The sequence below is a fragment of the Ovis canadensis genome, chromosome 1, assembly GCF_042477335.2.
Source record: "Ovis canadensis isolate MfBH-ARS-UI-01 breed Bighorn chromosome 1, ARS-UI_OviCan_v2, whole genome shotgun sequence".
Lineage (NCBI taxonomy): Eukaryota > Metazoa > Chordata > Mammalia > Artiodactyla > Bovidae > Ovis > Ovis canadensis.
The window spans coordinates 27890972-27918005 of record NC_091245.1 but is presented as its reverse complement, the minus strand read 5'-3'; the positions used below and the strand labels follow the sequence as shown (position 1 = coordinate 27918005).

Here is a 27034-nt window from a genome sequence, read left to right as displayed (position 1 = left end):
ACAATATCTAGTTGTGCTGGGTGAAAAACAGCAAGCAAACTTTAAATATGTAACTTTTTTGTCTGGAATACAATGTAAACAGGAAATCAAACTAGCGCCTAACAGGCTATCTCTGGCTCACAGCAGTAGGGGGTGGGCAGGGTGCAAGAGAACTGGGTTTAACAGCCATGCTAGTTTGGAAGTAAGGACCAGAGATACTAAGACTTTGCATACAATGCAAGAATTTTCAAAGCATTACACCTCAATAAAAGGGTGGCCTGACAGAGAGACAGAAGAAAGAAGCCTATTGTGATCTGGGCTCTGGCCTAAAGGGAAAAGTCTTCCCTTGTAATTTATAAACAGGGGCCTGCCCTCAAGCAAGACTGTAGTTCAAATTTACACCATCTGTTTGGTCTGGGGAAACTCCAACCTGAGAGCAACCATAAGAGGTAAGAGGAAAACAGTAGGAAAGGTAAGGGGAAAGTTTGGTTATCTAGAAAGCAGAGATAGGTGAGTACATCAAAAGGATGAAAGGGGTACTTCCCTGGTGGCCCAGGGGTTAACAATCTGCCTGCCAATGCAGGGAACATGGGTTCAATCCCTGGTCCAGGAAGATTCCACATGCCACGGGGCAACTAAGCCCGTGCACAACTACCGAGCCCTGCACTCTGGAGCGCGTGAGCCACAATTACTGAGCCTGCGTGCTGCAACTCCTGAGCCCACACTCTCTAGAGCAGATCCTCTGCAACAAGAGAAGCCACTGCAACGAGAAGCCAGGGCACTGCAGCCAGAGAGCAGCCCCTGCGCCTCACAACTAGAGAAGGGCCCGCACCACAACGAAGACCTGGTACAGCCAAAAATGAGTGATTTTTTTAAAGGGTGAAAGGATTAGCAGTTCTAAGTAATGTAGAGAGCCTAAGTAAGATGAAGACAGGAAAGCTGTCTTCATTTACGTGAGCAATATAGTGATCCTCTGTCTTAAAAACTTCATAGCCTAGGACCTCCACTGAATGTCAAAATTTGCCTGCTGGCCTGTGGAAGGTAGGTGTTTTATCTGGAGGTGGGATATGATGGCTTGCCTAGGCAGTACATAAGGAAGACCTCTATTCACATGGGAAACAATCGAGGGGTTTACAATTTAGGCTGTGCTTGATTTTCTCCAAAACAATATAAGACCCAACTTACCTCACTCTTCTGAAGATTAATCCTCTTTCTCAAAACTCCATCTGATCTACTATGAAATCATAATTCTTTTCCTAACACACTGATTCCAATTCTTAGGAACCAAAAACCCTGGCCTTTTCACTGTTAGGAAACTATTTACTCCCTAGCTTAAGTCATTCTATGACAAGTGAAAAGGAAAGGCATCACGTCCAAATGCATCCTCTGTAAAGACTAAGTTCTCTTTTCCAACCACCGAAGAGGGAAGACAGAAGAGACAGGTATAACTTTACCCACTACATGAATGTACATAATCCTGTATTTTTCCATCACCATAAATGATTAATCAAAGTCTCCTGTGCCCCTCTCTAATTTCACATATTCAAACAAGAAAAGGCATCTCACATTTATTTTTTATATTCTTCCATATTCATATTTTTTACACAGCATGTATCATTTTACAGAGACAAAAAAAGGAAATAAATATATACCTTTTAAAATAAATAAGGGAATTCCCTGGCAGTCCAGTGGTTAGGACTCTGTGCTTTCATTCCAAAGGGCCTGGGTTCAATCCCTGGCTGGGGAACTAAAATCCCACAGGCTGTGAGGTGTGGTCAAAATAAATAAACAAACAAACAAAGGTAGCCCTCCATCTCCTCCAAGCTTGGTAGAAAGAAATATAAAGACCCTCTGAGAAGGGCACATCTTGAACTCAAAGCCTCACAGAAAATGCTAAATTACAATTCACAATGAAAATAATCCATAATGAGAGAATCATCAAATACACAGTAGTGAATTAGACTCCTGCAAGAATCTCATGCAATACAACTACAAGATAGTGCCTGATTTAAGAAGTTTAAAACGCACACACACACAAATGCAAAGACAGCATCATTAAAACAAAAACCAACAAGAAATATCTGGAACAAAGCATCAAAAGACTCATGGGCCATTCTTTGTTGTAATAAACAAGTTACTGGGAAACCAGCCAAAATATATGAGAGAATGGACAATAGCTATGAGACAATGGAATAGCTATACCAGGAATCTGATCCCTGTATAGATACAAGAGAAGATATTCAAATAGGGCAGTTTCTAGATTGCTGTGCATATAAGGGGAATCTAAAGAGAATCTGAGTTTTGCTGAGTTGAAGAGATAAGGATCCGTGTGTAGGGTTGCTAAGGCAGCAAAAATCTATAGAACAGAGTAATAAAAAGGAAAAATTTCCAAAGAAAAAGACATCAGCAGGGGGATCCCCTAAAATCTTTGGCTGACTACTGATATGAAATGAAACCCCATGAAACTAGGGAAAGAACTACCAGAAAGCAATATATGAACAAATCCCAAAGTCACACAGGTTTAGGAATAGTTTACATTCTTACCAACCAGAGTGAAGGGATCTCATCTAAACAAAGCATTTGAGTATAGTGGGGTAACTAGGGTTAAGCAATAAGGGAAAGGCTGATCTGAAGCTACTCTAACAAAGCAAATATAGGCATACCTTGGAGATTGTGGGTTTGGTTTCTGACAATCACAAAAAAATGAATACTGCAATCAAGGGACCCACACAAAACTTCTTAGTTTTCAGTACACACACAAGTTAAGTTTATACTATATATATTGTAGTCTAATAAGTATGCAACAGCATTACATTAAAAAAAAAACACTGTACATACCTTGATTATTAAATACTTTACTGCTCAAAGACTCTAACCATCATCTGAGCCCTTGAACTAGTTATAGTAGTAATATCAAACATCACTGATCAGAGATCACCATATCAAATGTAACAATAATGAAAAAGTTTGAAATGTTACAAAAATAATCAAAATGTGACACAGAAACATAAAGTGAGCTAACAATGTTAGAAAAATGATGCCAACAGACTTGCCACAAATCTTCAATTTGGAAAATAACACAGTATTTGTGAAGTGAATAAAATGAGGTATGCCTATAAGTAAGCTTTGAATGAAACAACCTGATCTGTGAGTAGCTTAACTGAATACCAGGACAAAGTCCACGACTCTTTAAAGGAAAACAATAAAATCTAGTAACCAACAAAGTGAATTAAATTTCACAATGGCTACAACCAGTGAAAAATTACCAGACATATAAAGAGTCAGAAAAATATGATCCTTAACCAGAAGAAAAGTCAATCAATAAAAATAGATCCAGAAATGACAGGGATAATAGAACCAACAGATAAGGATTTAAAACAGCTATTATAAATGTTATAAATATATTACAGAACGAAAGAAAAATATAAACCTGAGGAGAAAAAAAAAAGACAATATAAAAATGACCTAAAGGTAACTTCCAAAAAGAATATATATATTATTATACTATATGTATATAATTATAATATCTATCTATATATAAAATGACAAATTAAAAAACAGTAGTAGAAAACATTCAAGCCAAAACATGGAAAGGAAAAAAAAAAAAAAAAACTGCCAAAAAGCCAGTAAAGTACTTCTGTCACATAACCTGTTTGATAATTTCAAGCAATCTAACATACTTGTAATCAGGGTCTCAAAAAGAAAGGACATAAGAAAGGGTACAGAAAAACATACTTGAAGAAATAATGGCACAAATTATTCCAATTTATGAAAATTATAACCAAAAAACCCAACAGAAAAAATGTCCACTTGGACTTCAATAGTGACCAAAAAATTTACCTTTTGAAAATGAAATAAAGACATTTTCACACAGACAAAACCTAAATGAAAATTCATTGCCAACATACCCACACTAAGAGAAAGTGTTTTTTTTAATAGTAAAAGAAATACATTGTTGTTGTTCAGTCACTAAGTCACGTCCAAATCTTTGCAATTCCACGGACTAAAGCACACCAGGCTTTTCTGTCCTCCACCGTCTCCCGGGACTAAAGCACACCAGGCTTTTCTGTCCTCCACCGTCTCCCGGAATTTGCTCAAACTCATGTCCCTTGAGTTGGTGATATTATGTATCTATCTCATTTTGTGCCACCCTCTTTTCCTTTTGCCTTCAATCTTTCCTAGTATCAGGATCTTTTGTAAGTATAAAAGACAAATTTTTCATTCTTAAATCTGTACAGTGAAAAACTGATGAGGACTCCTACTTCTGACCAAGATGAAATAAAAGGAGCCAGACTTACTTTCCATTCTAAAACACATGAAACAATAGTTTTCAAGATACTAGACATTAGGTAATAAAGAACAGTGACCTTCAGAGGTGGATAACAAACAAGATGAGATGCTGCCTTGAGAGTTCCCAGGCTGTGGCACAGTGATACACAATTCAAGTAGAGCCCAGTGGACACACGGAGTTGGAGAGATGGAGCTGGGAATCCAGGGAGATCAAGGCAAGTCACAGGACAGAGAACCAGAGAGAAGAGAACTGTACATCAAGAGAATTCAGAGAGCTGCAGGGCATAGCACCCTATTCAGCAGAGCACTGATCAGAGCATGACTGTGAGAAAACTATTTGAAGGTAGAAAATGAGGTATTAAAAAGATTAAAGTTCTTGGCACTCAGAAAGGGCCAGGAGTAGTGCCTGTTCTGACCATCCAGTCTGAGAAAACTCTTTCACAGGGCACTGAGTACTCAGGAAGGTCTTGTTTCAATAGTACAGAATATTAGCCCTAGCCTCGGCACACTCTGGATCCTCCTAATACATCACAAAAGCAAGATCAAATAGGATCAGACTGTTTAAAAGTAAGTCAGTTAATCCTGGAACAAAATTCAAGAATATGTCATAGGAAAATAAAACTATCCCGCACCCAACAAGGTAAAATTCAAAATGTCTGGCATCCAATCAAAAACTACCAGGCATGTAAAGTGACAGGAAAACAAAACTCAAACTGAGGGGAATAATCAATCATTTGCAATTTACCCAGAACTAACACAGATGCTAAAATTAGCAGAGAAGGACAGTTACTATGAATAAATTTCATATGTTCAATAAGTTATGTAAAAATCTGGAATATAAAATATAAAAAAGAGCCAAATTGAAGTTGTAGAGAAAATGACGTCTAACGATAAAAACTATATACTAGTTGGGATTAATAGCAGATTAGACATTGAAGAAGAAACAATTACTAAGTTAGAAGGCATAACAATGGAAACAATTCAAACTGAAACATACACAGAAAACAGAAGAAAATTTAAAAAGCACCATTGAGTTGTGAATTTTAAGAAGCTTAAAATATGAGATTGAAGTCTCCAAAGGACTCCAGTGGGTTTGGGGGTAGGGGGGTATAAAACATTTTTTGTTTCAAGAAATAATGGCAAAAAAAAAAAAAAGAAAAGAAATAATGGCCAAACACTTTTCAAACTTGAAGACTATAAACCAAGAAGTTCAATGAATCCCAGATACAGGAATCATGAAGTAAATTACATCAAAACACATGATAATCAAATTACACAGAATTGTTGTTGCTAATCCTAAATCTTAAAAGTAGCCAAAGGAATAAAATCATATACATAGAGAGGAATAAAATAATGATGACATCAGATTTCTCACTGGAAAGATGGCAAGTCAGAAAAAAGGTAATCAACCTTTTTTCTATCAACCTAGAGTTCTACAACTGGCAAAAAAAGAAACTTTCAAAAATGATGATTAAATAAAGATGTTTGCAGACATACAAAAGCTGAAGAACTTATCAGTACCAGACGGACCCACACTATGAAATATGTTAAAGAACGCTTTTTTGGCAGAAGGAAAATTATAGAAATCTGGATCTACATAAAGGAAAAGTGAGCATCACAAATAGTAACTATTTGGGAAAACATGTAAGTTTTTAAAAAGTATTTAAATCTCCTTAAAAGATAACTGATATAAAAAACAATGTTTATTGGTTTATTACATATATAAAAGTAAAATACATGACAATGATGACATAAAGGAAAGAAAAGCAAAAATGGAAATCTATTATTTTAAAGGTTTTTATAATATATATGAAATCATATAAAATCACTTAAAGGTAGACTGTGATTAAAAATGTATACTATAAACTCACAATAATCATTAACTTAGCAAATCAGAGTAATAGCTAATAAACCAAGAAAGGAAATCAAACAACATTATTAAACTCAAACCAAAAAAAGGCAGAGAAAGAAAAAAAAAGAACAGATGGGACAAACAGAAAGCAAATACCAAGTTTATGAACTCAAATATAACCATACCAATAATTACATTAAATGTAAACAATCCAAACAGTCCAAATAAAAAGAGATTCTCATACTGGATAAAAACCAGGGCGCAAAGTATATACTGTCTATAAGAAACACACTTTAAGTATAAAGAAAAATATAGGTTAAAAGTAACAGGAAGGAAACAGATAAACCATGTCAACATCAGTCAAAACAAAGCTGGACTGGCTATATTAAGGAGACAAAGGAGATTTCAAAGTAAAGAATATTACCAGGGATAAAGAATGTCATTTCATAATGATAAAGGGATCAATTAAGAGGGCGTAGCAATTCAGTTTTTGAACCTAATAACAGAGCTTCAAAGTACAGGAAGCAAAAACTGATAGAACATGATAAACGCTATCTAACAGAACAAGTAGGCAGAAAATCAGTAAGTCTATGGTAGACTTGACTATCGACCAATAGACATATATCGAACACTCTAACAAAAGCAGAATATTCATTCTTCTAAAGAGCACATGGAACATTGACCAGGAAAGACCATATCCCAGGCCACACATGTCTCAATAAATTCAAAAGGACTCAAAGTACATTCTCTGATCATGAAAAATTAAACTAGAATCAATATCTCAAACTATTGAAAAAATTCAATCACAAAGTAAAGGAAAAAGATAACGGAAGGAAGCACATCAGGATGTATTAACATTAATTCACAGAAATGAAAATAAAGGAAGGTTGAGGACAAAACCTTATACTTTTAAAACTAATTTTTGCACTGTTTTACTAGGTATAGTAAGCATGTATTCTTTAAGAAGTTTTTTTTAAAAAGCAATTTTAAAGCCCTATGTGATCTTTCTGAATATTCAAAATAAATTCCCCTTTTCCTCTTATAATGACTTGAGCCAAATTCCGTATCTAATAATCCTATGAACCATGAATAAAACAATCAAATACTGGAGTTTACTTAACATGTCCCTATTACTGGGCATTTAGATAGTTTTACATTTTCTGCTTTATATAACTAAGTCTATAGTAAATAGATACTATAGGGTTTTTTTTAGGTTTTGTTTCTGTCTTTTGGCCACAACCCACTGCATGTGGGATCTCAGTTTCCAGACCAGGGATCAACCTATGCCCCTGCACTGGCAGCATGAAGTCCTAACTACTGGACCACTAGGGAAGTCCCTAGGTAGTCCTCTTTAAATGCCAGCCCTCAGCTTTCCCAAAAATCCATCTCTCATACTTCTGCATCTAGAAAATAAACATTAATCTACTTTTCTTTCACAATTTACTAACCTATGCCTCCTGTGATCTAATTCCTCAAGAGCAGAGGTCTGCTCTAAAACAGCCTTTACAGGCACTTCTGTTTCAGTGATTAAAAGTGATAAAAATCTGATCCTCCTCTGTGTCTCAAAATCCTAGAGGACCCACTTTAACATATTCAGTATACTTATGGAATACCTGATTTGTTAAACAGTTGTTTAAGTAGTAATCATCAATTATCAGACATAGAATCTAAGAATATTTGTAGATTAGTGATATTTTTCATGAGATCTTTTTTCTTCTGATTATACAAGTAAAACATGCTCACAGTGAATGAAGCTTTGTGCTATACCACAAAATATAAAGAAAAGTATGTAATTTATATTTTTCCTTTTAGTATGGTGAAAATCTAAATATGTAACTTTGTAGCTTGCTTTTTCCACTTGATTATATCGATATATATTTTTAACATCATTATGTGTTTACAAACAGAGTAGCATTTTTCTATGTAATACCTCAGATGGAAAATAATTACAGCTTGAACTTAGCAGGAAATGCTTGTATCTTACCAAAAGTCCTAGGACTTTCTGTTGAATGGATGACTCAGTTGGGAATGACTATAAAAAGAAAGAGATATCTATAACTAAAGAACCAAATATAATAAACAAATGCTCAAATCAATCAATAAATGAATGTCCAAAGCTGTAGGCTAAATTCCCATTCTAACCTCTAGAACCCTCATGAAGAGTTCTAACCCTTGATTTTCAATAAAGTGTCTGCAAGTGGTTGGAGATTCATCTGTGAGGTTCCAAAGTGCACTCAAAGTAAACTTCAAAGTAGTGTCCACTGAATTTTGATTGGTTTTCTGCTTCACTATTTGAAGAAGTTGCTGAAAGAGGAAAATAGAATTTCTAATTATTGAATTGTTATTATAATTAGTGGTAATAACATGGACTAACAAATCCATGAGGATTAGTTTCATGGGTTCAAACATTTCCTATAAAGGTTTTTACAAGTGCAACAAACAGCCTATTGGATTAGACTTTTCCTTTCACAAGAAAAAAATAGAGGATTTTCATAAATACTTCTGTAATATTCTGATCCCTTCTACAAGAAAAAAAGGATTTTCACAAATGCTTCTGTAATATTCTGGTCATACCTATAATCTAATCGCCTGTAAATAAAATGAAAAGCAAAATGATTAAAACTTAGGATCTACTACGTTACCCAAGAGGTCACAATATATACTCACTTCAGATCCTGGGATAAAAAAAGGTGGAGGGAATGAAGGGGGAATGAATCCAATACTTACTACATATCAGCAAATTATATCCTATATTGTAATACTGTCGTCCTCATTTTTCAGAAGAGGAAATTGAGTCCGAGTAATATTAAGTAATTTTATCATAGCCAACTTAGTAAGAGAAAGTAAGAATTGGAAGACCTAATTCTCTCTAACCCCATGTTTTCCTTAAGAAAAAAAGAAAGAATGAACTATATACAGTAGTAAGAGAATTAAAGTCTAAATTGGATTTAAATAAGATAATAGCTTTGAAATTCCATTTGTAAATTATTTCTATCATAGCTTTAAACCTAAGAAATGTAAGCTTGAAAAATGAATATTTTAAGACCTACATGGGCCACCCATAATTCCATTTTTAGTTTACACTTCTGGGGGTAAAGGGAGCTCTACTAAAACAGATACAAGTAACATTAATGAATACTATTATTTAAAGTTATATACAAAATGCCAACCCACTCCAGTACTCTTGCCTGGAAAATTCCATGGACAGAGAAGCCTGGTAGACTACAGTCCATGGGATCACAAAGAGTCAGACATGACTGAGCGACTTCACTTTCACTTTCACAATGAAGGAAAAAATTTTAAGAAACACAAACATCTAGTTGCAATTATGTAACTTAATAGCATAGTGGCCAAGAGTGTGGCACTAGAATTGGGCTATCTGAACTTAATTAAGGGCTTAAAAAAAAATTGGCTAGCATCACCATTACTACTACTATTAATTCCTGCTAATTGCTACTCAAATTAAACTTAATTTTCTCCCAAAGCATATAAATGAACTACTTCCTTATAATCTTTGAATACACCTCTAGCCAAAATTACTGCAACTCATACAGAGCAATAAAAAGTCATATTTAAAACTACAATGTCATCCCTGAAAAGAGTAAAAATAAATAAAATCAGCAGCCTTTTCTACTTGTCTAACATATGTGTTGTGTTTTGTGCTAGGAACTTAGTATATTCCTTCAACCTTTCTTTCCTTTTCAATCTTCCTAACAACTGTATAAAGCATTTTTTTATTACTTCAAAGAAAATGTAGGTGACTTGCCTGAAATCACATAGCTGCTGAGTGACAGAACTGGGAATAAGGCATGATTTCAACTTAGTCTCTTTAAAGCTTTTAAGTTTTCACTGTTTACTATATTAATTCCTCAACTGAAGCAAACCAAAATCATATATTAGCTCTTTACATTATCTTTTCCCCTAAAGCATTTAGCAAAGTGACTATAATAGAGATGCCACATTTTTTAAATAAATAACAAAATCACAGAACTATGTGAACTAGATAGGAATTAAGGTTTATTTAGGCCCCAGTGGAGAAGGCAATGGCACCCCACTCCAGTACTCTTGCCTGGAAAATCCCATGGATGGAGGAGCCTGGTAGGCTGCAGTCCATGGGGTCGCTAAGAGTCGGAAACGACTGAGCAATTTCACTTTCACTTTTCACTTTCATGCACTGGAGGAGGAAATGGCAACCCAGTCCAGTGTTCTTGCCTGGAGAATCCCAGGGACGGGATAGCCTGGTGGGCTGCTGTCTGTGGGGTTGCACAGAGTGGGACACAACTGAAGTGACAGCAGCAGCAGCAGCAGTAGGCCCAAATGGTCCAGGTAATGTATCTAAATTCACACAGTGAGTTTACAAGTTAGACCCCGGGTCATCTGATTCCTAGTTCTGGACTCTTTCCATCTCCTGTTAAAGAATAAAGCTGCCCCAATGAAGAGAAATTAATACATTCACTTAGAAGTAACAAACTTTTGAAAATATAAAATCTCAGAAGATAGGCAAGTGAAGTACTGGCAAACACTAAAGATAAGCAAACACTGCCCAAGAATAATGAAAATGAAAACTGTTTAGGGGTCTGCATAGACTTACCCTGACAATGAAGAGCTCAGCACCAAGCTGGGCTGTCTGTTCTGTAGAAAGCTGCAAGCAAGCAGAAGACAAGGTAAATGTCCAAGGATCTACTAGTGTGAGTTTAATATGATTCACTGTAATAGACTCCAAAGGTCAGACAGAACCTCTGATCAACCTGGAATTCTGCAATACCGAATGCAGCTTGAATAAGTTAACCTGGTTTACTAAACTGTCAGGGGAAACAGTTTCCTACAGAAAATTATAAAACATGAATTCAGGTACCTTGGCAGCCAGAATGGAAATGATAGCAACCGCCATCCTCTGCATGTTTTGATCCTCATGGTTGCAGAGCCACTGCATGACAAGCTTGGCCGCTTCAAACCTGAAAACACACGAAGAGTTTCATGAATTAACCCTGGAGGCCCCAGGAATAGTTTCAGAGCTCCAGCTGGGAACTGATGCTACAGTTTAGGTGGGTGAGAAAGAAAAGGAAAGTTCCTCCTGACTGATAGAGAATAACAAGTACACTTAGTATTTTGGAGATGGTATTATTAATTCTGACAACACTGTAAAGAAACAGAGAGTTTGGAAAATATGGTCAAAAATATCTGACATTCATCTTCTAGAGGTATAACATATTTCTATTCTGTAGTGATAATAATAATTTTAAGTATTTTCTGGTTCCCCCTCAGTACTTAGCACAATGGGAATACTCACTCTTTTACTCAAAAACATTTATTCAGCTTCTTCTTTGTGCCAGATATTGTTTTGGGTGCTAGAGACAGATTAGTGAACAAAACAGAAAAATATCTCTACTCTCACAGAGATTACACTCTAGTGGGGAAGACAGGTAATAAGTAAATAAGTAAAGTATATGGCATGTTTGGGTACTGACATATGCTAGAGAAAAAATAAATAAAACAGGAAAAGAGAGGATATGATATATGGAAACTTTATTAGTCTCAAAACATGTCCATACATATCAAATAATATAACCTAGTATTAAAAGTTAAAAGCGGATTCTGAAGTTCTTTGAATCTGGGGGTTGGAATTCTAATTCTACCTAATGTTAATGATAACAATAAAATACATTGTTTTATCCTGCGAGGCAATGTAGTCACATCATTAAGAACATCATACAATTTGGAATCAGCCTGGATTCAAATATCATCTTCAGCATGTACTAACTTTGGGACCCTGGGTAACTTTCTTCATCTCGCTGAACTTCAATTATCTTGTCTGTAAAATAATACAGTCTTCCACAAGACTGTTGTGAGGATTATATCATATCACACATAAAGCTCAAGACTTCGTACAGACCTTGGCACATATCAAACTTTTGATAAAGGTTAATTTTTACTAGTATTGATTTCCTCTGTGCCTTTACTTCTGCAGTTCCCACAGAACAATCAACGCAGTCAATTTTCGGTTTCAAGGCAATATGACATGGATATAAAAAGTAGAAGCTCTGGAGTCAGTCTGGATTTAAATCTAAATTCTGCTACTTACTATCTTATCACCTTGAGCAAGCTACTAAACTTCTCTGTGCCTCTGTTTCCTCATCTGTAAAATGAAGATTACAAGAGTAACAATTTCACAGGACTGTTGCAAGGACTGAATAAGCATACCTAAAACCCCTAGCACAGTGTCTGGCAAGTGCTTCATACATTGGTTATTATTTTTATTATCTTAATGCCATCACTAAAATGAAATCTTTTATGATCACCAAGCCAATGAAATCTTTCTGTCCTTGCTTGGGGGGCCAGTACATTCTGTCATCCTCTTCTATGAAAGACTGTCTTCTGTTACACTCCTAATTCATTCATTGATCCATCCATCAAACAGCCCCACTGAAGTACTAAGCACGAGAGGCAAAGATTAACCAATTTCTGTCTCTTACCACAAAGGAGCTCAATTCTAGCAGACTGTACTCACTGGCTACATCAAGGGCAAACAACAGCCCACCTCAAGTGATTTTAAAGCTGTGGGCCTAGCTGTCTGTCTTCCAAAGTTTTACTGGAACAGTTATTCCCCTCCCCCACCTTTTTTTTTGTTAAAGTGTCTATGGCTGCTTTGGAGGTACAATGGGAGGATTAAGTAGGTCCAACAGAGACCCTATGGCTCATGAACCGGGAACATTTAATATCTAGTCATTTAAGGAAAAGTCTGTCAACCTCTGGGGTGGTTTATAAGTTTCTTTAGGAGATTATGTGTTTTCAACCCATGACTTCATGTGATCAATGCAGATGCTTAATATATTTATAAAATAAAATTCAGTAATCTTCATGAGATACATGTGAAAGTGTGTTAGTCGTTCAGCTGTGTCCAACTCTTTGTGACTCCAGGGACTGCAGTCCACTGGGTTCCTCTGTCCATGGAATTCTCTAGGCAAGAATACCGGAGTGGGTTGCCATTTCCTTCTCCCAGGGGATCCTTGTGACCCAGGGACTAAACTCAGGTCTCCTGCCATTACAGGCAGATTCTTTACCATCTGAACCAATTATTTATTTCAAATAGTAAACGGAGTACTTCATTCCATCAGCATGTCAGATAACAGTGTACTATTACCCAAATAAAAGTAAATCACTATAAAATTGCTGCTTGAGAAATATACTTCTCATTAAATCATAAAGTATAAATTTATTTTTGAAAATACCATCACTAAAAAATTATATTTTAAAATAGTAAAATGAAAAAAAAAAAATTAGCTCCCAAATCACATCTTACAAAATAAGGAAACCCTTTTTACTCACTGGAATCCAGCTATATGGTCTCCCTTAACCTCTGCTTAAAAGGTTTCTCCTATAATTCAGTATCAAGTAACTATAATAATACGAGGCATGATACAGAGAAAAGAATGCTGGAGCTAAAACTAGACTTGATCCTTTCTAGCCTTGCAATCACTAGTCACAAAACAATGCGCAAGATACTGAATCTCTATATGCTTCAATTTCTTCAGCCTACAACACTGTGCATACATTCTAAAAACTATAATCAGTACAAATTCTTATGCAAAGAGGTATGAAAATAGAATCTGCTCTCATGAATATCAAAGCATTAAATTACAAAAAGTAGATTCAGCATTCTATAAAGTGATACACAATCCCACCTACTTGATTAACTGTACACTAGGAATATCCTAACTGGTAAGAAATGACCCAAGACAGATTTCTAAAATTCCATTTTGTCCCATAGTTCTGGTGCTACCACTTGCCTGTTGAATGGAACATCTTGAAGAATTCGGTCACTGCAAAGTGAAAGGAGGCAATTCTTCTGTAACTAAGAACCAAAGAGAGAAAAAAAATCCTGAATAAAACATTGTTTTGTTAGATTCTATTTTAAAAAAAAGACATTTATAAAGCATAACATGTCTTAAAACATTTATTCTGCTCACCTATGGTTCAAAGACTTCCACTGGACCCACATAAGTTTATCTGCACATTTAAAAAATCTTTTTTATTAGATGAGAAATAGGGTAATAAACTGGATAGTTCCAGCTAATCTCCCTCCCTTCTGGTGGCCCTTGGATGGGTCCTATTTTGTTCTCTGTTCACCTGGCTTCCAGAGTCCATGAAAACCAAAGGCTAAAACTCATCTAGTTTGGCAGCTGTTCTCAATGAGGGAAGCTGGCTTTAATGATCCACTCACCAATCTGGGTTGCCAATTTACTTAGTTTTGGGTCTCTGAGTATTTTCTACTAACTTGCCAACTCACTGTTAAATTTTAAGAGTTAAAAATATAATTCAAGCAGCATTTTTCATTTTCATCCAAAGAACAGGACAGGTTTTGTAGACTACCTATACTGATAGAAACAGAAAATCCATGTCTTATTTATTTCTCTATTCCTAAGCACGGAGTACTGAACCAATGTTTGGCTCAGAGCAGAAGCTCTACGCCTAATCCTGTACGCTGAAATTATCACTAACTCAAGGTCTCGGTGCAAGAAGTTTTACATGGCTTGCATTATTTCCCGCAATGTTTGGACTGAAATACTTTTAGGTGAGGAATGCATTCTTTAGTATTCTACTTCTCTATCGCCCTGCACTCAGTCACACCACAAAACTTATTACTTCACAGCCTCCAAAGGAATTTCCAGCTTTGGTCTACTAAAATGAACTGTATGGAGGTAGGAGATGGGTAGTAGACACTAAAAAGACCATTTGAATGTGAATTCCCATATGCTTGCCTGCTGGTGGTTGGGAAAATGTTCCATGGCTTTGAGCAGCAAATGGGTCACATCAGCCAGGAGTCGGACAGGCATTCCTGCAGCAAGATCCTGCTTGGTTAAATTAAATACACAGGCGCTTGCAGCAAGCTGCACTGGCAAATTCATAGGGTGGTTTCTCATCCCAGTAACCACAAGCTGAAAAAGAAATGAGTTCTCTTAATCCAACTTATAAAAACATATAAGCCCTCTTCATATAGCAATGGAGAAGATAATGGCAACCCACTCCAGTACTCTTGCCTGGAAAATCCCATGGACAGAGAAGCCTGGTTGGCTACAGTCCATGGGGTCTTCAAGAGTCAGACACGATTGAGCTACTTTACTTTCACTTTTCACTTTCATGGAGAAGGAAATGCTAACCCACTCCACTATTCTTGCCTGGAGAATCCCAGGGACAGGAGCCTGGTGGGCTGCCATCTATGGGGTTGCATAGTGTTGGACACGACTGAAGCAACTTAGCAGTAGCAGCAGCAACATATAGCAACACTACTCTTTTGATCTGAAATAACTTCTAAGATATATTAAGTATATTTTTTATCCTTATATGCAAAGCCTAGGACATAATAGTTATTCACCTACCTGGTCAAGGGAGGTGTCAAGTTGTTCATGTCCAGAAATTTTTCTGTAATGTTAATGAATCTTTTCTATTCAGAGAAAACATTTTAGTATTTCCTAGACATAGTTCGGTCTGGCCTGTTTTATGCCAAGCACTAAACAAATTCTTACTGACCTGAACAGACTAAACCAGCAGCAAACTTCACTTTCAAATCCCAACATTCAGTTCCTTAAGAACACTGCTAAAATTAAAATATAATAAAACCCATTTACTTCCCTCTGGCCTAAATTACTAACTAAATAACTTCTCCCCTTTTCCTCTCTCCTCAAATCCCCAACAAATCCTCCCCATTCCTCATTACTGACTGAAGATCTTACTTCCAGTTACCCAGAGAAAACTGAAGTAACTGTAAAAGAACTTCAGATTCTGGCTTTTACACGTACCTCCTTGCCAGCATACACAGGAGCAATTGCTGTGTGCCTGCCTGTTACCATAAATGACCTCTAGGGGCCCCCCTCTAAAGTTAATCCCTCCACTTAAATGCTTGATTCTTCCCTTCTTGTCTACCCAAGGACACTGCTTCAGCTGATCTCCCCTTCCAACTCCTATACCAGATTTTTATTCTGTAGTCAATCATTCACACAGCATACAAACAAGGTGTTTTTTCCTCCCATCTAAAACAAAACAAAACCAAACCCACACACATCCTCAGCCAACTACCACCTTTTCGTTTGCTTCCTTTTGCAGGAACTTCTTAAAAGAATCACATTTCTCTCTGCACCATTCTCTGAATGAATGAATGAGTAAATATTTCAGATCAGGACTACGGGTCTGGCCCTTTGATACTCAAGTGCACAGTAACGAAAACCAACAAATGATAGTGCATATACCCAGCACCAATATCCTCTGGTACGTACACAGGAGGTGGCAGATGCTGCAGCCAGCATCCCAGGACTTAAATGTTACTGCTTCCTACCCAAACATCCCAGTTTCAAAAAGTTTAAGAAACTGGGAGGTTAAGGCATTTCTGGCTCTGCCACTAATTTATGGTTATTTAACCTCGCAGACCCGCAGGTACATAATCTATAAAACAGAAGATAAAACTTTTCTCTTGGGACTGTTGTGCCCACTAAAAGAGGGACCAAATATAATACAGTCCTATACTCACTGGTTTCTAAATTAGATGTGTAAAGGATTACCTTGAGGGATTATTACAGTGTAGATTCCTGTATCTTATCCAGCCCTACCGAATCTAAATTTTCTTGGAATGAGGTTCACAAATATGCTTTTTAAAATAAGCAATATTCCAGACTTCAGGTGGCTAGAGGACCATATTCTGACAAAAAATGCCCCACCCAATCAACAAAATTAAGAATCCTTTTTTTTCCCTTCAAAAACTGTCTTGGGTAAAATATCTTAATTGGAGAATAACACAGATTAGTTACAAAAGCACAAGAGGTTCATAAACAGCATGGAAAAGTGCTTTATAAAATCCCATTACTGTATTTCTTTAAAAACCATATATGGAAGCAATACATAGCTAATATACCAAGTAGTGTCCTGATTTGAATCATATACTCTATTTTCTACTACAGCTGGTAAAAAGATATCACACTGATTACTGGTTTTAGATAGTTAAATATGAACTTGAAGGCATTTATATTGTTTAAATGAGATTACTATAAAACTTCAGTAACACTATACAGTTATCTCCTCTCATTCTCATTTATGGCTAAAAGCTGAATTATACATTATCAATCTTATAAAAAAAAAGACTAAATGCAGATTTTCACCAATTTTCTTCACAAAACCGTCATCTATCTAGGAAGATAATTTCACACTTCTCATATCCAGTTTCTTGTTCTTACCTTTAAAATTTCTGGCTTTGTTTTTTCCATCACATGAGTCAGGCTAAAAAGGTGAAACAGAGCTTCTCGGACAAAGAAGGCCCGTTCACTGTACCTTTTCAATGCTTCTGCAATCTGAGTTTCATTGGCTTCTCCAGACACCTTTGAACACAGCCAGAAGATGAGCTTTTAGGATTCTTTTCAACCCTCCAACTGTCTCTATCCAAACATCATTTGTGTGGATGGCATCCAGGATAGTTATGTAAAGCTTGAAACAAATGGCTATGATTATTTTCCAACCCATCCGGAAAAGTCACCCTGTGAAGGTATACATATGCTAAACAGATATATATTAGATAGGCTCAGACCCTAGAATAAGTCTATGGGTAAAATTTTCTATACCGTACCTAAAATGAATCTCAAGATATTTAACACTATTTATAAGGTCTTACTAAACATGATTAGGCTTCTACTGCCTCTTAAGGCAACCCTCTCGCCCTAACTCACAATTTAGTAATGACAGTGGCCTTTTTTTATTTTTATAGCAATGTATACATGTCAATCTCAAACTCTCAATCTATCCCTCTCCCCCACACACCCTACACTTACCTTTCTGATCCTTCAATAAGCCAAGCTCTTTCCCAGGAAAAAGCTACTAAGTATAATGTCCTCTCTGACTGAAATTTTCCCCTCTCTCTTTACCTAATTTCTATTCATCCTTCTCATTTCAAGTTAAATAATACTTCGTTAGAGAGGCTTTCTCTGACCCACCAATCTAAGTCAGGTCTTCCTGAAACATCACCTTCATAGCCATTACCATAATCCCCTTAGTAGACTGATCTATCCACTGTACCCCTACAGGCAGCACTGTGTGTGGCTCAGAATAAGCACTCAATAAATATTTGTCAAATAAATATATTAATTGATTCTCCCAGATTTATCAAGGGCCCACTCAGCATTAAAAATTCTGTTCAAAAGTAGGTTTATCCTGGAATTTCCCATTTATACAGGTTAATATAGTTATCTTAAGTGAAGTGAAATGAAAGTCGCTCAGTTGTGTTCAACTCTTTGCAACCCCATGGACTATACAGTCCATGGAATTCCAGGCCAGAATACTGGAGTGGGTAGCCTTTCCCTTCTCCAGGGGATCTTCCCAACCCAGGGATCGAACCCAGGTCTCCCACATTGCAGGCAGATTCTCTACCAGCTGAGCCACAAGGGAAGCCCAACTGTGGTTCATATACCACTGGGTAGCCAAATGTATATAACAAGAAATGGCTTTTTGGAAAAGTAATCCAGTAATAAGTAAAAAAAGAAATTATTACAGTATCACCATGATCCTCAGTGAATTAATGGAACTAGGTGTTGAATGTCAACAACTGCTAATAAATCACAGAAAGAAAAACAACCAGACATTATGTACTCCCTTAATGAAAGAACATAAAACCTAAGTGTCCTGCCAAAGGGATTAAACATGAGTTTGACTAAGTCCTCACATCCAGCTACCAACCTGCAGAAAATATAGTCAATATGCACCACAAACACACAATCAAGAAAACCTAGACTGAGGGCAAGTCTACAGACCAAAGGGTCAGATTCTTTAATACACAAAGTATAACGAAAAGAAACGGATAGAGAGGGAATTTTATAAAAGATACTGAAAAGACGTATGATTTTGAAAAGTGGGCAAGGTTAACTAAGTGCCTAGAGGTAAATGGTTGGGCTGTAGAACTATTTAAAAGAGCAAGGACAAGATTATCATCAGAGTCAGGACAGAGATTACTTTTGTGGGGAAGGAGGAAGTTGTGATCAGGATGAGGCATGTGAAAGAGCTTCAGGGTAGCTGCCAAGTTCTATTTATCAACCTGAGTGATGATTTCAAAATGGTAAAAAAATTAAAAATAAAAAGAAACCCAAACCCTACTGTTTAGAGAGGTATAATCTTCTCACTAAGGTGGAACACTATCTTTTTTTGGTAGCACCATTATAAAGGTAACACAAATATAAATACGTTTAAAATATATTACTTAGTAATAACTATGTTCATATGGGTAATGAATATGCAGCTTTAAGAAAATGAAGGGCTGTATCACAGCTAACAGTTTAACCACTGATAGGATATGCTACAAAGGTCTAATAAGAATTAGACTACAGTACAGATGTGTGTGAAAGTGAAAGTGAAGTCACTCAGTCGTGTCCGACTCTTTGCGACCCCATGGACTGTAGCCTACCAGGCTCCTCTGTCCACGGGATTTTCCAGGCAACAGTACTGGAGTGGATTGCCATTTCCTTCTGCAGGGGATCTTCCCAACCCAGGGATCAAACCCGGGTCTCCCGCATTCTAGACAGACGCTTTACTGTCTGAGCCACTAGGAAACACACACAAAGATATGTGTGTACCAAGTGACAAAAAGGCATATACTGGCAATTTGTAAGACTGTGGGAATAACAATGGAAGTTTCTTTACAAAATGTTTTTATACTATTTATGTATATTATAGGCTTCTTTGGAGGCTCAGTGGTAAAGAATCCACCTGCCAATGCAGGAGACACAAGAGATATGGGTTCAATCCCTAGGTGGGGAAGATCCATTGGAGAAGGAAATGGCAACCCACTCAAGTATTCTTGCCTGGGAAATCCCATGGACAGAGGAGTCTGACAGGCTTCAGTTCGTGGGGTCGCAAAAGAGTCAGACATGACTTAGTGACTAAACAACAATAAGAATGTATAATATACATACATAAACATTGATTTTGACTATGTATTCACATATATAAGCAGTTATTGAACAATAAAAATTTTCCTAATGTTCAACTCTTTTTGAATCACTCTGAACTTTTTCTTAGATTTTAGATTTGGAAAGACACTGAACTATTACGAGAGCTAAAAAAGACTATAAGAGGGAAAACACACTAACAATAATCTTCATCAGACTTCATTTATCCACATTTGGTTGATTACAATCTTATATGAAATATAACCTCAAGTTACCTTTAAATGTAAAATTACAGAACTTTTGTTACTGGAATATAAATAATCTGAACCAAATTTCATTGGCCTGCATATTTATTAAGTAGTTAACACTTCTTGAGCCCCTACTCAAATCAAGCAATCTGGCTCCTCAAACTATATGCATCTTCATTTCAATCAATTTCATAGGCTAGATCAAAAAGAAGAAAAAACAACAACAACAAAACAAAAAACCGTCTGTATATACTAGTTTCTGCAATCTATTTAAAACAGAAAAAATGTTCTTTACCACTAAGTTAAACCTTATTAATATTTAAAATATGGATGAAACTAAATGTATATTCTAAGGAAAGACTTTCTTGTAGCACTCAGCACGTAACTCTATTACAGAATTTCTCACAATTGATTCAAGCTATTTTTAAACTGTCTGTCTCTTCTTCACTGGATCAGAATTCCTCAAGAGCAGAAGCACTAGCTCAGACATCTTTAAAAAGTACGTATTAAGTCTTAGTTCAAGGGAGAAGTCTAGGTTAGAGATATAAATTTAGGATGCTGTAAATTTAGGAATCATCCTAAATTTAGGATGATTAGGCATATCAGTTTGAGGCCTGAGAGATTTAGGAAGAATCAATACAGGAAACTGAGAGAAAGTCCAAAAAGTACAGAAAAAACAAGGTCAATCTGATATCCTAGAAACTAAAGTTTAAAAAAAAAAAGGTTATTTCAAGAAGGAAAGATCAACTATGTCAAAAGGCATTTAGACCAAATGAGATGAAGGCTGAGAATACTGGGTTTAACATATAACCAGTGGTTCTCAGGAGTGAGGCAGCCAAAAAACGTAAGAATCTTAATTGTGGGATAGCGGAAGGTTGAGGGAACTGATGGTTACCAGCGAGCAAATAACGTAGGGAAAAAAAGGTGACAGAGTTGGTAATTCTAGGTAAGAAAGCCCTCTGTGCTGGGACTAGAAACAGAGTAAGCGGAAGAACCAAGGTTCTCACATATAGGCAGAGATGTAGGCAAAGAACACACCCCAGCCATGATCCCTAAGAGAATCATTCCCTCACTGCAGATAATGCCTCCCTCACAGAGTCAAGAGATCAAAACACACGAGATACATGAAAGTGGAGAAACCAAACCTTTGTTCTCTGAACCACCCACTAAAAGCACCAGATAATGCCTCATAAGGAATACTGGGGAGTGACACTGTCTCTACTGAAGTCAAGTGAAGTGAAGTCGCTCACCCACTAAAAGCACCAGATAATGCCTCATAAGGAATACTGGGGAGTGACACTGTCTCTACTTTACTGAAGTGAAGTGAAGTGAAGTGAAGTCGCTCAGTCGTGTCCGACTCTGCGATCCTGTGGACTATAGCCCACCAGGCTTCTCCGTGCATGGGATTCTCCAGGCAAGAATACTGGAGTGGGTTACCATTTCCTTCTCCAGGGGATCTTCCCCACCCAGGGATGGAACCCAGGTCTCCCGCATTGGAGGCAGACGCTTTAACCTCTGAGCCACCAGGGAAGCCTACTTTACTGAGGCATGTAAAACCAAAACTGTCAAACTAAATTAATTTAAAGCATCATAATATTAAAATAATCATTTCAGACCCATTTTTCAACTTTGCTAACCTGGAAAATTTTTAAAAAGGAGACAGAGCAATCTCAGCTCTCTTCTCTTAACATGACCTATTATTTTTCAACTCTCAAATTAGTAGTCAAATAAATAATCTAAAATAAACATCAATTTTTACGTACAGGTGAATAAAGGGCAAAGTTCCAATGATCTCTATCTTTTTAAAAAATTATTTTAAAACAATGATTCTCCATTTTGGCTACATATTAAAATCACCAAAGGAGCTTTAAAAAAAACTGATGCCTCAGTCCCACCTCCCTACAGTGCTTCTGATTTAATTGCTCGTTACTTAGATGATTTTTTTAATTAAAAAATTTTCCAGCTTTATCAAGATATATAATATTATAGATACCTAATGACAAATACATTATGTAAGTGTAATGTGTAAAACAATGATGTTGTACATGTAAATACCGCACAATGATTATCATGATACAGTTACTTAACATACCCATCATCTCAAATAATTACACTCCAGGTAATTTTAATTACAGTCAGGGTTGAGAATCACTGGGTTGACAGAAGTGGAAACTAGATGACAGCAAAGCAGGTGTTTTCTAGAGTCAAAATTTCAAAGCAATGATGTTCCATTTGTAAAATCAAACTCATTTCACAGAGGCATTGTATAATGTACATGTCTACTAGCCTCGACTAAAAACCTTGGGCTAATTCACTCTAGGGTCTGTTGGTGCTAAGAGCAATCAGCAAAAATCATACTGCTCGGGAATCATAGCTACTGGAGGATCTTTGCCTTGAGAAGATTACTTAGTGCCGTGTGCTAGGGACACATTCCTCTCATCCTTGAGGACACAGATCAAGCTCACCTCCTCTGGGAAATCCTTCCTAAACTCCCAGTACACTGAGATTTCTTCCCCTTTGATATTTACAATTCTTTACTGACCCATTTCTTAGGCAGACAAGTAACACTAACAGAGTAATTTACATTTACATCTAGCACAAGCCCTGCGCTAGACACTTACCTTGTTCAATAACAAGCTGTTATGTTAGCTCCTCACACTTGCTGCCCTGCACCTGGCTCATGTGACTTTGCCATTTCTGGCCCTGGCACCTACTTTTTCCAGGCTCATCTCATCGCTCTGCAACTTCCTACTCTAGAACTCTAGCCACAGTGGCCTTCTTGAAGTTCCTTGGATGTACCACGTTCCTTCCTACCACACATCTTTTGCTGTATTCTTGCTGCCTGGAATTTTCTCTACCAAGTTACTCATCCGTAAGGTCTTCACTCATTCATTCATCAAGTCCTCAGAGAAGCCTTCAACTAAGTCGAGCCTCTCTGCTAAACATACTCAAATACAGTATTATGTAGCTTTTAGATTCTTAACACTATGCGGTTTAAAGCATATACATGTGTGCACATTATGCATTTATATGTATATGATATATAAATACATGTATTGAAATCATACACCCATGACATATGCATGATACTTCACTGTCTGAATCCCTCACTAAATTACAAGCTCCATGAGGGCAAGATCATGCCATTTTACTCCACCATCAAATCTCCCTGTCTAGCACAGTACATAATATGCAGAGGTACTTAATAAAACATTTACTGAATGAATGAATAAAAAAGTGACTCAAAATAATTTCCGACATTCTACTTTTTAAAGTCTAAATTTACAAATAATATAAGAACTGACATGTTTTAAAATGTTCTATAGCTAACCTTTCCTTCTCCTTTTTTGAGATCGATACTGATTGCTAAAAAAGAACCCCCCTGCACTGTTGGTACGAATGTAAATTGGTACAGTCACTATGGAAAATAGTAGGGAGGTTCCTTACAAAACTAAAAATAGAGTTACCATATGATTCAGAATCCCATTCCTGGACATATATCTGGAGAAAATTATAATTCAAACAGATACATGCATCCCAAAATTTACAGCGCCACTATTTACAATAGCCAAGACATGGATGCAATCTAAGTGTCCATTGATAGACAATGGATAAAGAAGAAGTGGTGTGGTACACACATGAATACTACTCAGCCATAAAAAAGAATGCAATATTGCCATTTGCACCAGGTAGAATCAAATGATGCTTCAACTTAAGTGGTTTGATGTAAGTAGTAGAGGAAAAAAAATGGGGCTCTGAAATTTGACAAATGTAGATCCAAACACTGGTTCTAACTAACAGTAAATCATAATTTCTATGTTTCTCATCTATAAAGTGGAGTTAATATCAATCTATAGATATTACCATATACAATATAAAGCATTTATAGGATACAATGTATGTTAGAAAAATACTAGTTGTCCTTAAACCTGTTACAGTTCTATCCTTCAAGGTCTGATTCAGATACCATCTTCCATCAAGACCAAAATTCTCCAGTGAGAAAAAGTTTCTCCTACTTTCCTACAGCAACTATACTGATCCTTGGCTTTAGAGTTGTTTGTGATCATAACATTACTACTTACTACTACTATCAGGCTCCTTGGAAGCAAATCCTGTATCGTTTTTATCTTTCAATCTCAAGTTGTACCAAGTTCAGTACATGTTTCCCAAATGGAATTTAAGCCATTACGCATGAGAAACCTTAAGAAGAGAAGGATTTTACCATTTTTACAATAGAGATCTTCTTGGAGAACTCTGATCCTGGGAGGGATTAGGGGTAGGAGGAAAAGGGGACGACAGAAGATGAGATGGCTGGATGGCATCACTGACTCGATGGACATGAGTCTGAGTGAACTCCAGGAGTTGGTGATGGACAGGGAGGCCTGGCGTGCTGCAATTCATGGGGTCACAAAGAGTCGGACACAACTGAGCGACTGAACTGAACTGGAGAACTTACTCTCCCATTACTCTTTTCTACAAAGGAGCACCCCTAGTTTCTTTGAAGTGATCCTTTAGATATGATATGTTTAAGTGGTTCAAAATACCTAAACATTATCATCACGAAAACTATCATTTATCCAAGGCCTACAACATGACTTGCACTTATAATGATTAATCTTCAGAATAATTTTGCAGGTAAGAGTCATATCTATCTTATAAATAAATGTAAACTGAAAAGTTACATCATAGCTTGCTCTGGGCCATGAAGCAAATAATCTGGACTATTAATTCAGACTCTAAAGCAAGGCCTTTCTACTATATAATGTCATGTTTCATGAATATGATCTATATATTATTAGACATTCACCTTAATGGAGTCTTATGCAAACTAAACATTGGTCAGCATTGGTCAAACATTGGACAAAGGAATATATTTTTAAAATCTAACCTTCAAATGTCCTTCGCCTGTGAGGAATTCAGAGTAGCCAGCATCAGTGGCCAGCAAACCTACAAACTGCATGCTGGGCCGTTGCTGAATAAAAGCTTCAACAGCTTTGTCTGTCACATGCTTCCTCCCAGAAACATCCAAGGAGACGAGGTTGGGCAGGATGTCCTTTTGTTCTAATAACCGAAGAGCTATGTCCGATGTAAACTGTTTATCATCTGAAATATCAAGATGATTCAGATGTCTTAGTTCTCGAACAACATCCAGTATCTGGGTAGTTGTCATTTTTAAACATTTCAAGTGATGCATGGTTAGAGACTTGAGTCGGTCTTTGCAGGCCAGCAGAGCCGTGATGTCTGTGATCGAGGTGTTGGAAATATCCAGGCTCTCTAATCTTGGCAATGAGGCAACTTCAGCCAGGTCTTCATTGTAAAAGAGAACATTGGTGATGCTTAATGCTCGAAGGCCAGAAAGTCGGCTAAAGCACCGCTCATAAGGATCTTCGAGAGAGAGAGTTAATGAGTTCAGCACGAGGCACTGGAGATTTTGCTGGATCCATTTGTTACTGCCAAGCCCACTGATGATGTCTGTAATTGTGATGTCAGCATTCACACCTGTGGCATCAAGTTCCACTAACTTGTGGTGGCAGAAGGCTTTCCGGAAAGCAACAGCAGAGATCTTGGCTTTGCGAATGCAAGCTCGTTTTAAGCGCATCTGGTTGCCCCTAAAAATACCTACAGTTGCATCATTCAGGAGACCTAGGGAAAAATAAGCAGTACTTTAACTTCAAAAAATGGTTAAAGGATAGCTAAAATTTCCAGCATACTTTACACTTTCGAAGTAACAGTATTTCATTTAATAAACATAACAATTCAGTGAGTTAAGAATGTGATTGTCTACAATTTATAGATGAGTAAACTGGGGTTCAAAAAAGTGGTCTTCTAAGAGCACAGAAACAGTACGTGGCAGAATCAGGACTGTGTTAGGCATTACTGACATTCACTAATATCTGCTTCTCCTCCCATTACTGGATACCTTTTCCAACCTACCCTTGGATTTAGATAGGGCTACATGCCCAGTTCTAGCCAAAGGTATATCAGATCCAAGTACAAAAGTATCATGAAAGAAAAGAAAAGGAAGTAATTTACCATGCCTGGAGATCTGAAAAAGACTCCATGGAAGAGGTGATACTTGTGAAGGTCTTTCAAAGATGAAGGAACAATTCAAAGATGGAGAAGGAAAGTGAGGGGAATTTAAGAAGAATACAGGAGAAAACCTATATATGAGTGAGAAGAGAATATGGTCGATTTCTGAAGATTTATGTATGGAAGTGGGAAGAGACAAGGAGTAAGGCTAGATCACTGAAAGGTCAAGAGAAGAAAGCAGGCCAGCTAGAGATCCTGGGACACAAAGACCTACACGGTGGAGTTCCTGGTTTTTCTTCCCTGTACCATAATTGGGAAATACCAACAAGCACACACAAAAACAGCCCCTCCCCCGCCAGGGCCACAAAATCTGCTCACTCCGGCCAAAGCACCAGGAAAAGGGCAGCCTAGCAAGGGTAAATGTTCTTGCTCCCCACTTGATTTCTGCTGACCCCGAGACTTAGCGCTCCTCTTTATGGCTATGCAGGAGATTGGTGTCCTGGCTCCTCATTAGGTCTCTGGTGTTTGACTAAAGTAAAGTGATGACTTTATCTCACCACATTTGCTGATGTGGATGAGGGTGTTGGAGACATAAACAAAAACCTCACCCTCATCCACACCAGCAAATGCCAAGAGGGGAACCTAGACTTTCACTCCTGCTATAACTAGTTGCCACAGTCTCCCCACAGAGAAGTGTTAGGAGAAGGCCGAGCATGGAG

The 27034-nt window shown here is 37.1% G+C and overlaps 2 protein-coding genes across 2 annotated transcripts in view; both read right to left on the bottom strand.

The window, feature by feature from the left end:
- SCP2 (sterol carrier protein 2) overlaps positions 1–27034 on the bottom strand; it is a 981293-nt gene that overhangs the window by 296212 nt on the left and 658047 nt on the right. The window lies entirely within an intron of this gene.
- The window catches only part of ZYG11B (zyg-11 family member B, cell cycle regulator), a 75433-nt gene that overhangs the window by 19131 nt on the left and 29268 nt on the right, over positions 1–27034 (bottom strand). The window contains exons 3-10 of the mRNA XM_069591880.1: positions 25174–25928; positions 17344–17484; positions 14881–15057; positions 13909–13973; positions 10977–11076; positions 10713–10763; positions 8264–8425; positions 8106–8153 (exon numbers count right to left, since the gene is read on the bottom strand). Of these exons, the coding sequence (XP_069447981.1) occupies positions 8106–8153; positions 8264–8425; positions 10713–10763; positions 10977–11076; positions 13909–13973; positions 14881–15057; positions 17344–17484; positions 25174–25928 (1499 nt within the window). The remainder of the gene's footprint in view (positions 1–8105; positions 8154–8263; positions 8426–10712; positions 10764–10976; positions 11077–13908; positions 13974–14880; positions 15058–17343; positions 17485–25173; positions 25929–27034) is intronic.